Source organism: Camelina sativa, chromosome 7 (genome assembly GCF_000633955.1).
Source record: "Camelina sativa cultivar DH55 chromosome 7, Cs, whole genome shotgun sequence".
NCBI lineage: Eukaryota > Viridiplantae > Streptophyta > Magnoliopsida > Brassicales > Brassicaceae > Camelina > Camelina sativa.
The window spans coordinates 29,925,221-29,936,405 of NC_025691.1; the positions used below are offsets into that span (position 1 = coordinate 29,925,221).

The following is an 11,185-nucleotide window of genomic DNA, read 5'->3' on the forward strand; positions in this document are numbered from 1 at the left end:
AAGGGTCAGAACTCAGAGCCAAGAAAAGAAGAGAGCTTTCGGGTGATTCTGATGTTAAGCGGTGTGGTTAAACATGCAAAAATTCACTTATATATATATATATTACTACTACTAATTTACAAAATTAGAATCATCTCAGACTGGTTAAAAACCAAAAACAAATAAGGCAAAGTGGTACCGATTCAATAAGCGACACCAANAATTTTGGTTTTTTTTTTTTTTTTTTTTTGGTCTATTCTTCTTTGATTTTGTCAGTGAACATCTGTAGATTATGTTGAATCATAAAATTTGTTTCCATAATTGTTCTTTATTTTGTTTTAGACATTTGCACAGATTCGGAGGAATTATATTTTACTGGTAAATTAAAAAAATATTGAAAAGTTGAAGAAACTTGAGAAGAAGAGGGAAGCAGAGTCATAAAAACTGTTAAATGTATACTATTATTCATTAATCAAAATTTTTTTTTATTTACTTTTGATAAAAATAAAACATATGTTCCCGACTTCTTATCGTGAAAGTTTTAAGATCACTTTTCTTAGTTGATTCGAATAATAACTTGATTAATTAGAAAGAAGCTATATAAGATTTTAAGCAACGGTCAAAATGTTTGGTTAAAGGCAACAAAACGTGAGCAAAGATGGTTTCTGAAAAGGCAAATCGTGATGGGTCTTGGAAGAGTAGAGAGCCTAAACAATAACATCATGCTTATGGTTCCAAACAAATTCTGAGAGCAATCCTTCTAGACTGGAAGAAACACGCAAGAAGGGGAAACAAAAAGCAACTCATGTCTGTCTATACTTGCATTTGACATTGAAATGTTCTCTCTTCCATGCTTATAGTGAGACTCTAGATGCTTCTCCACGATGTTGAGGGCAGTTGTTTCCTCTCAGTAAATCCTGCGACAATGGGTGCTAGAAATTGAGAGTAGTCATAAGATCCATAGCTAAAACAGCAGATTATGAACTAGAAATTGAGAGCAGTAATCCAAAGACAGTTAAAAAAAAATTACCCAGGCATGATGTTTCCTATATGAATGAATGAATGCGTGTTTATATACGATCAGGAGACATTTGATTTATGAGTAAAAAAGGGCCAAATTAGTTTCACACGCCTTATTAATCGAAAGACCGAAACCATCACATAGAAGAAACTCGAAACGCATTTGCAAAATTGAGTTTCAGAATCAGACAGAAGTGTCGGAGAAGAGTGGCAAAAAAGAGGCAACTCTGCTAAACTCTCAGATGGCTGCGGGCTGCGGCAAGCAAAGTAAAAACTAAAAACTTTAGATCTTTCTTATATAAGAATAAAAAAACTCACTGATTACAACTTATTGGGCTGTTTAATAGCAACTGCCAACAGTGGGCCTTTCATTAGTCCAACGAAATATTATTATTTGTCATATTTAATTTAAACACACAGAGAGGTCTTCTTGAATTTATTAATTTACCTACTAATTAAAACGGTTCTATTTTTCTTTCTTTTCTTCCTTTTTAGTTCCTCCTGCATATGTTTTCTCTGTTTCCTGCAACAAAAGAAGACAACCACTTGGTTTATGACCATAGCACAAACTATCTCAAAACGTGTCTGTCGACTTGACTAATGCGTTACAGCATTAGCAAATCTATGTCAAGTTTAAGATTCTTTGTGGCACAAAACGTCTCTGTAGACTTGACTAATGCATTAGTGCAAGATCAGTGACAAGACAATGCTACAAAAGTACAAACTAAGGAAGAAATTAGTGATTACCTTTTTGTTTAGGCTACTCGCTTACGTTTTTTGAGAATTTTGAGCTGCTGCGTCATGTAATCAATCACTTCTTTCAGTGAAGCTTTTCTTCCTTGCTTGGAATTCCACAGTACTGGGACTGAGTAGCGCCCGCTAGGATTAAACTCATTCAGCTCCTCCAGTGCTGTCTTCACTGCGTTCTTCACTTCTTCTCCCCACTCTTCTCTCAGATTCTTCATCTGCTCATCTTCTTCATCCACCACTTCCTACATCATTTCCGTATAACAACATCATCACTACTAGTTCACCAGAATAAAGACTCCTGAAGCGGGGACAGAGGGCCAATATGAAAGAATCACTGATGTAACATGAGGCATAACAAACCTTCTTTTTGTCTCCAGTCTCCACATGTTTGAATGGCTGCCACGCTGGATCCTTGAGGTTTTCCTGCCATTTCGAGCAAAGTATAGCATGCTGCACCGCAGCTTCTTCGCCGGTGAATCTCTCCTTGCATGCTTTCATGAAGGGCTTTTCATCAAGTTCCCCCACCCTCTTTACTCTGATGATGGTTCGCTCACTCAATAATTCTCTCAATTCCTGAAAAACCCAAAACATGCAAACAATAAAATATTCCACATCTCAGGTTCCACCATGGCTGTTGGAACTATTCACAGATTCTGGACTATATGGCAAGTAATCTGTGAAGCTGTTTGACAGAATCACCTAAAAACATGGAAGCATTTAAAATATATACCGTAGTCAATACTGCACGTGCTTCTTGTATCTCATCATTGCTTTGGCGTTCTTTAATCATGAGATATGTGTTAGTTTCCTCTAGATCTTGTAACTCAGACCGCTTTTCCTCTAGCTCTTCCTTCATCTCCTTCATTTTCTGCTTAACATCATCGTCATCTTCATCCTCATGCTTCATGACTTGCAGCTTTCCTTTCAGCTCCTGAATCTCCATTTGAAGTTTCTGCTTGCTGTCTAACTCCTTCTCAAGCTGAAGGATCTTGTTCAAAGTCTCTTCTTTTTTCCTCTGGAGTTCAGAAAGAAGAAAGTTGGAATCATAAAACACAAACAGAAAATAAGTTTTTTTCTAACTTGAATGGTACAGATAGGTCTATTTTGACCATTTACTGAACAGACCTTGTGTTCTTCCACAAGTGTCAAGACACGATCATCTGTTTTTTTCTGCTCCAGTGAAGCCAACTGGAGGGAGGAGTTCATGACATCGCTCTGCCATAACAAGGGAAAACAGAAAGATCATCAGTAGATTCAGTACCCTAGAAAACATCAACGCATAAGTATACTATAATGACAAAATATTACCTTCTTCTTGTCTTCATCAAGCTGTTGTCTCTCCAGTTCAGTTAGTGCTTGCTTTTTGTCCAATTCTTTGGACCAAATCTTCAGATTATTCATCTTAGCCTCCAGTTCATTGGTCAGCCTCTCCTTTTCTTTAAAGATCCTGTTTAAATTATCCCGTGAAAACTCCTGCATTTTTTTTGACTCTAGAGAAAAACGTACAGAGTCGCGTCACAAACCTAAACTCGGATGCATCCAGGGAGAAACATAAGCAATTAGTTTTCACTACAAACCTGCTTTATAAATTCGGTCCAGCGCGTCTTTCTCTTTGAGAACCTCGCGCAAAGAGATCGCTTTCTGATTGTACTTGTACTGGACCTTGTTCAGATTCTCATTTGTCATAGCAATTTTATTTGCCAGATCATCCACCACACTATTCTTATTCTGAATTTCCTCCTTGCAGATATCAGAGAAACTTCTCAGTGTTCCTACTTTGGACAGGTATTCTGCTATTGACCCTTGTGAGTTGTAGTCATCTGAACGTGCGCACCAACCATAAGCCTTAGACCTCCAGTCTCCTCTTTTATCACTCCAGTCCTTTTTGCCGCAGCCCCTAATCTCATATTCCTTCTCAAGCTCTGTGGCAGTCTTAAAGCCACTCATACCACTGTTAAACTGAGGAATGACAGCAACTACGGAATCCTGCTCAAGCCAAAGGGTTTTCACTTCAAAAGGATCGAAACAGGCGAGCTTCTTCGACCAATAGGCTGAATCAAGGAGATAATAGTTTTTATCAGTTCTTCTCACCGGGTAGATGACAATCCCCATCCAAGGCCAGACATAAACGTCATCCACAACTGCTTGAGACTGCTTCGACGAGGACGAGGGAATTTGTGGGCGTGGGAGATCAGAATCACCAGCAAGCTCGTTCTGCATGTATTTTGCCAAGGCGAAGTGATTTGCTTTTTGCTTAGCACTTCTACTCGAAGAACCTTTTGCAACACCAGAGGCGTGAGCAAGTAGCTCTTTATACTTGTAATGCTGCTTCTTCTTCCCAGAGCAGAAGGGGCACCTGAATGTGTCCTTCACCTTAACCTTGTAATTCCCATTCTTCATTAGCTCGTAAGGTTTCTCAGCATAGACATCTATCTCAGACTCACTGATATCTGACTCCTCTTCAGAACTGCTCTTATCCATCCTAGTAGATGGCCTGTAACTCAGAGTTTTCACCATATTTTTTAGGAATGGTTGATAAAGGACAGATCGAAGAAACAAAAAAAAAAACAGAGTCTGTAGGAAGAACAACTAAGAGTGGACTTAATATGCCAAAGAGAACCATTAGATAGATGAACAGGCAAATGCAGCAGATATGAAGACCAATCGCAATCATATCAAAATTTTGACAAGAAAACTGGATGTAAGTAATCAAATCTCAACTACTAACGAACAATAACAACTAGTTAAATGCATTAAATATCACAGACAAGTTACAAATATGGTAACCCTAGAAACGCTATATCCTTAACCAAATCAGCAGATTCGCAGCTAGCAAATAAGAGAAATAACCCAGAAACACCATTAAAACTTACCCAGACACGTTTTCTCAAAGAATGCGTTTACGATCAAAGAAACCTTCTTTTTATCTGCCAAGTAAACGAGCAAAAAATGTTAGTCTCACATGGCAGTCCGCTATACCTAGATCGAAAGAATCACCGAGATTCGGCGAATAACAAACTTCAACAATCACAGTGAAACCCTAAACGTAGACGAAATTGAACTTACGAATCAGAACCGTCGGAGAAGAGAGTGAAGTGACTTAACCTCAGACGACGAACGATTAGTTGCCCGAAGATGATGAATGAAACTTGTGATTACTAAACTAATACCATTGATTTATTGCAGTTTAATGGGCCAATCCAACAGCAATAATGGGCCTTACATCAAACCCATGAAAACATTACATTCTTAGAGCAAGATTATCGATCTTATACACTATTTGAATTTTTTATTAATTAATTGTGTACTTTTTTAAAAAATAAGAATCTTTGATCTCTTAATTAAAATTATCTCCTCCAATGGTATAATCTAAATTTGGGTCTCTTATTTTTAAAAATATAGTTTTTTTAAATTTAAAATTTTTAAATAGAATAGAAATAGTTTAAATGTTTAAACATATAAGGATTAATAGGAAACTTTTGATTGTTTATGATGAACAATTTCAAAAAATTAGTAACCAACCTCAAAGTAATTTCATGACAAGAAGGTACCAAAAAAAAACAGAGGAATTCAGTACAGGACCTTCTTTTTGGTCTTGCTTACTTCTTCCTCCTCATCTTTGTCGTCTTCTTCTTCTTCCTCATCCTCATCATCTTCTTCATCCTCATCTTCGTCTTCATCAATATCATCTTCATCACCATTGTCTATTTCAAACTCCTCTCCCTCAATAGCCTCACCATTGAACCATGAGACAGCATGAGGTATAATCTTCTCCCGGATCGTAGAACTGCAGTAAGCAAGGAATACTTTAATCAGATATTAAGAAATGTATAACTTCACAATAAAAGATGCTAGCTCACGCTTTTATGCAGTAGGTAAAAAGATAAACGGAAAAGTATTAGACTGAAAGAGTTTTTATTCAAGAATACGAACCCAATGTCATAGTCTTGTTCCATCAGATTCTGAAGTTCCTCAGCCTGCACCAAGAACATTAAGCTTTAGAAGAAATTTTGATCAAACATATTCAAAACAAGGTATGTTTTGGAACCAAATGATATCATACACTGTCCTCATCAATGTCTTCGTCATCATCAAGAACTTGGTGAGGATTGAAGAAGTTGAAGAAGCTTTCACAATCTTCAGTCTTGGTAATTGGCTTAGCATTCTTCGCACCTTTCTTAGGCTTCTTCTTAAGAATCTTCTGAGTTAAGCATTTTCCAGGATACCAATCAATTTCTGTCCTGAGAGAGAGAACAAAGAAACAGAACCCAAGTTGGAGCATAGGTCAGCACAAGATTACGCAGTTCCTTGGAAGCATCTCAAAACAAAACATGCTATGGAGCAATACAAGAAAGTATCAACCAGAAACAAAGGCAAAGAGTATACCTTCTGCAGTTTTGTCGTCTCCTTGGTCTATCTTAGTATCCTCTGGAGCCCCTTCAACGTCAGTAGCTCCATTCACAATATCTTAACACTGCACATTCCAGGTGTCAAAGCAAAATTCAAGAGAAAATCAAAAGTAAACATAGCCAAAGCAGATAAAGAAACTTATCATCTGAACAAAATGGTTTCTAATTTAGATAAAGTAACCACATTCTGAAGATAAACGTTTGATCTTGTCACAAAGGCTGAAAAAGGGACAAACATTGTTTTGTTCTCAATGTATACTCACTCAAAGGTCACATATTTGTACTTCCACATCCATACACAATACTGTCAAAAGGTTTGGTTTATTTTATCTTTATAAGAGTTACTCCTTCAAGCAGAAAAAAAAAACAAAAACAAAAAAAGAATCACGGAAAACTAGACATAATTGAGTGAATCAATAATTATCGGTATTATAGCAAATAAAAATTGAAAGATTACTGTTGATCAATAGTAAGATGTCAAGAGATAAGGTTACAGAAAACTCAAACAATGGTGGCACTCGATAAAAACCTGATGTTATTTTCTCGGTTGGACAAGAATTTTCCCAAGATATTGATTGCAAGGACTCGTAAGCCACCATTTTCTTCAATGCTCATTATCGTTTGAACGCATTCATATAGGATAGCGTTGCCTGCATTTTTGTTTGACTCAGTTTTTGATGCCACCTAAGACATTCAAAATCAAGTTGGGAATCAAAATGATTTTATGTGATTATGATTCTAACTGCACTAAATCAATTTTTTTCTTAATGCAAGTGTAACAGAGATCCTTCTAGCAAAATCCATAAAGGTGAGAAAAAGGCTTCATTTGTTACCTTTATTGATTCTGAAATATCAGAAAGAGCAAAACATTATGAAAATAACATAAAGAAGGTTTTGAAAAGCAAATAAAGGATAACAAAGACAGCAAAACATGAAAAACCAGGTCATTCAAGCCATGAAAAGGCTTGAAAAAAAGTGACTCATATTTGATAGCTAAAAAAGACTTGATAGCTAAAAAAAGGACAAACATTGTTTGTCAAACAAGATCCACACAGAGTTGAATGAAGGAGTAAACTTACCTTTTCGATTTTAGCAGCAGTTTTCGCAGATTTCCCAATTAACTTTTCTGAACTGAGCTCCATTTTGATCCTTATCACCTAAACTAATCAAACAATTCAATTACAATTAAGAAAACCCATTAAATCCTGACTAATTCTGGTCAGTCCCTGTCTCATCTATGGTGCACGATAGAACGGAAACAACGGAAGATAGAGATAAATCTTAAAAGATTTTTTAGGAAAACAAAGTTCAAATCGAAGAAGCCTTCACCTGAGATTATAGAGAACACGGCGCGGAAAAAGAATAACAAACGGCAGTGAAGCTATTTAAGGTTTTAGCAGATTTTATCTATCGCGATTGGCCTCCGCCGAGTCAATCGCCTCCGCTACACCTTTGCTTGATTCCTGATCCTTCGATTCCAAATTCCATCTTTTCTTGTTTCGGGACTATGATCGCCAGAGAAAGAGAAAGAAACGAAAGTAAATAAAAATCGAGCTTCCCATAAAAAAAAATTCCCTTTTGTATTATTTTTTTTGGCCAATGCAAAAACGACACGTAGCGCCTCTTAAAACAAAGATGAGTAAATCCAAATTAACTGAAAAATTTACGCTCGATTTTTCTCTCTCTATGAGAAGTCTTCTCTCTCAAGCACTACTATCAAGGAAAGACCAAAAGAAGTAATTGTTTCAAATTGATACAGATCTCACCTACCATAAACTACCTTAAACAAGCAATTCTTCTTTTATCCTATGGTTAATGTGATGGTGTCCCCTGTTTCCAACATACATGTTGGGTTCTTTCCTTCCCCTAGATCTAAGTCACATCCTTATTGCAGTCAAACCTCTTCCAAACCCCCACAATTTTACCTCTTACCTTCCTTTTGCAAAAGATTCGGAGCCGCTTTGACTTTTTTCAGTAACAAAACATCCCATCTTCAGGTGTGTATCAACTCACTTTTTCCCTAACTCCATCGGGTTAGATGAAGAACTCCAAAGAGAACGTGAATCCTAGTCTGAACTCTCCCTCACTAGAGGAGGATGAGCCAGTTAGACTCCCAATACTGAACAACTCCGCCCTCATCAATCGATTCCGCTTGACCCAGGTTGGCAGAATCTTTCACTCTGGAGGACGAAGCATAGAAGCTTTTCTGGCACTCATGCCAAGCAATAGAATTTGGGACTTAGCAGGCCGTGTAAGAGGTTTTGACTTGGGCAACGACAGGTTCCACTTTAACTTTGAGACGGAAGAAGATCTGCATAAAGTTCTTAAAAAAAACCGTACCATTTTAACAAATGGACTTTCTCTCTTGAAAGATGGGAGCTAAACTTTCAAGAAGATCTTTTAAATTGTGTTACCTTTTGGATAAAGATTAGAGGTCTCCCCCTTCGGTGTTGGGTGGATGAAGATTTCAGAGGCATCGGTGAAACTCTTGGTCAGTTGATGGAGGTGGATGTCAAAGATGCACGAGTACTGGTCTCGGTGGACGTCACAAAACCCCTGAAATTCGTTAAGAAGGTTGTTCTTGATAATGGAGACGAGATTTCCGTCTCTCTCACTTATGAGAAGCTAATTCGCTACTGTTTTACTTGTTCCATGATATCACATGAAGAAAGAGACTGTCCTCACCTTTCAGAGGACCAAAGAATCCTCAATAAAGAGAGAAGAGTCGCAGAGGCTGCCATTGGAGATCGTCGACCTGCCTCCAACTACCAAAAAAATACTCGAAGGGGAATTGAGCTCAGAGATGCTGATAGCTCTCATGATGCTGCCAATGGTCGTGTTAGACACCCCAATACAAGATCCGAGTTTGGATATGTAAGAGGTCAAGCTTCACGACTACTTCAACAGGTTGCACCTCCACCTCGTCAGCAGGTGTGCCGTCACCTCCAGTACCCATCTGAGAAATCAAGGAGAGATGAGCACCGTTCCTCCATCTGGAGAAGAATAGAAAATGGAATCCCACATGACATTTCCCAGCCTAGAGAGAACTCAACCCAATCATCCTCAGGCTCAAGAAAAAGAAGAATAGAACCGACAAACAGAAAATATGCAGAGAATCTTAGATCTTACCGTCGCGAAGATGCAGAGAATCACTACTCCGCTTTCAGGAGAAGAGAATCCCGTTGAGAATTCGCTCACTAACGAGGGATGATCCCAGTCTTGAGAACTGGAGAAACTCTCGTCGTCCATCTCGCCATCAAGCAGTCCCAAACCAGTCGGATCCCAACCTGCTAGACAAAGGGAAAGGGAAGATGATTGAACCTATGGACGATACTTGGTCAGACGATGATAGGCATGTAACCGATGATATCCCACCAAATTTCGAATTTGGTTCGGGATCCAGAACTATTGCTCCTCTCCTTAATGGCGATGAAGTACTTACTACAAGACGTAAAAGCTATCCTAGACAAGCATTTGATGAACCCAGGAATCAGGCGCCCATTGTGGATACAAACCATAATCAAGATGATGGTGGGGAAGTGAACCAAGCTTGCGACGATGAGCAGCCTATCCCCGATCCAACATCACCTATTTTGGATTGGGAGAAACTCGCGGATCCGGGACCAGACCAGGATTTGACAGAAGAACAAATCAAGTTCATGAAGGATTTTGAAAAGGAGATGATCCTAGATGGGCTGTTAGAGGAAGATGATCTACTTGGGGAAGATTTGGAGGCTGAGCTGCAGAATGAAGCAATGAATCCGACAGAGGAGAGTCTGGAGAGAACAGTAACAGATCCATTTGTCCCAATCAATTACCAATTAGATGTAGCTCCAGTTATGTCTCAATCTCCAACAAGTAAACGGATGGAGTCTCCGGCAAAAGGTCGTGGAAAGGGAACAAAGAAAGCTAATGGGCCGAAGAAAGATTTTTTAGGTCCATCTCAGAATGTTGGTTTAGTGGATCTAACTGCTAAGATCCCTAAGAGCCCAAAGGTGACTATGGCTGTTTCAAGGAAGATGAAAGCCTATCAGAAGACTTCACCTAAACACCGTGGAGTCCCGCCGAGAGCAGCCGTGAAAAGCAAAGGAACAAGTCAAGATAATGTTGTCCCTCACCCTGAGGAGGTAAAGGATCCCAAGAAGAAGAAAGTCTCTAGAACAAAGAAGCCATCAGATGGTCCGGAGGAGTCCCGTAACTCCCCCGAACCTCCAGCGTGAGACCATTGATCACATACCGTCAAGGGGCGAGGGCTATTGTTCATCCTCGTCGACTAGTAGGGAAGTGGATTACGTCCTTGCTAGGTTATATTATGATCAGGAGTATGGCTTACATCGTGTTTCTATCAATTTGGCAAGCGTTTGGGAATCTATCCTTCATTATGAAGAGCAGAAGAGTGGGTCAAATTTCAGTGGGTGGAGACTTCTCTTACCAACGATACATGAACTTTCACAAGGAGATGCTCATATCCTCATCCTCTGGTTTGGAGAGTAAGACGATCCCCTCCATTCATGTGGACATTGAAGGTGGAGGTAACGTTGGGACGGCGATAGAGGTCACGTGCTATGACTCTTCGCTCTCGGTTTACAAGATCTTGTTGGCATGGTGTGGCTGTTTCGCGGGAGTTATCTCTCGTCCTACTTGTGGTCTCCCTTTTCAGGTATCCAGTGTCACGACACTTTCGACGCAAGGAGGACTCATCAAAACTACACGAAGACTCTTGCTTCTCGTGTGGCATTCTCCTTCAACACAGATGATGGCAAGTTTTTGGCGTGTCTTTTGTCTTATTGAGTGGCCTATCTATTTCGGGTTGGTGTTATCTTATTGGGTTTGGTCCCTATGTCTTATGATCTGTCTTATGTTCTGTATTAGTTTAAGTTTATCTTTTTATTTTGTCCGGGTCTATTGTTTCGGTAGAACAAACACCCGTGAACCATCTTTTTCCCATGTAAGGTTACCGAGTTATGATTGGCTTTCCATAGGGGTAAGTTTGTATCTTGATCCGTTATCTTAATGAATGGCGTATG

General features: G+C 39.0%; 1 protein-coding gene across 2 annotated transcripts; it reads right to left on the reverse strand.

Annotated features, from left to right (window-relative positions):
- LOC104703351 (factor of DNA methylation 5-like) lies at window positions 1,268-4,900 on the reverse strand. Of its 2 annotated transcripts, none has more exons than XM_010419358.1 (9): window positions 4,816-4,900; window positions 4,623-4,676; window positions 3,327-4,243; window positions 3,058-3,239; window positions 2,875-2,964; window positions 2,480-2,764; window positions 2,110-2,322; window positions 1,747-1,991; window positions 1,268-1,522 (listed from the first exon to the last, which is right to left on the reverse strand). In XM_010419358.1, the coding sequence occupies exons 3-8, from the start codon at window positions 4,228-4,230 to the stop codon at window positions 1,755-1,757; spliced, it is 1,911 nt and encodes a 636-aa protein (XP_010417660.1). In that variant the 5' UTR covers window positions 4,231-4,243; window positions 4,623-4,676; window positions 4,816-4,900; the 3' UTR covers window positions 1,268-1,522; window positions 1,747-1,754. The 2 variants fall into 2 exon arrangements, with proteins under 2 accessions (XP_010417660.1, XP_019083559.1); XM_019228014.1 differs by having other exon boundaries at window positions 4,855-4,883.

Coding starts and splice junctions, on each gene's coding strand:
- LOC104703351 (XM_010419358.1), bottom strand. CDS start 4,230: ATGGATAAGAGCAGTTCTGAAGAGGAGTCAGATATCAGTGAGTCTGAG. Junction 3,240..3,326: donor GGACCGAATTTATAAAGCAG/GTTTGTAGTGAA, acceptor GTTTTTCTCTAG/AGTCAAAAAAAATGCAGGAG. Junction 2,965..3,057: donor TTGATGAAGACAAGAAGAAG/GTAATATTTTGT, acceptor TTGTTATGGCAG/AGCGATGTCATGAACTCCTC.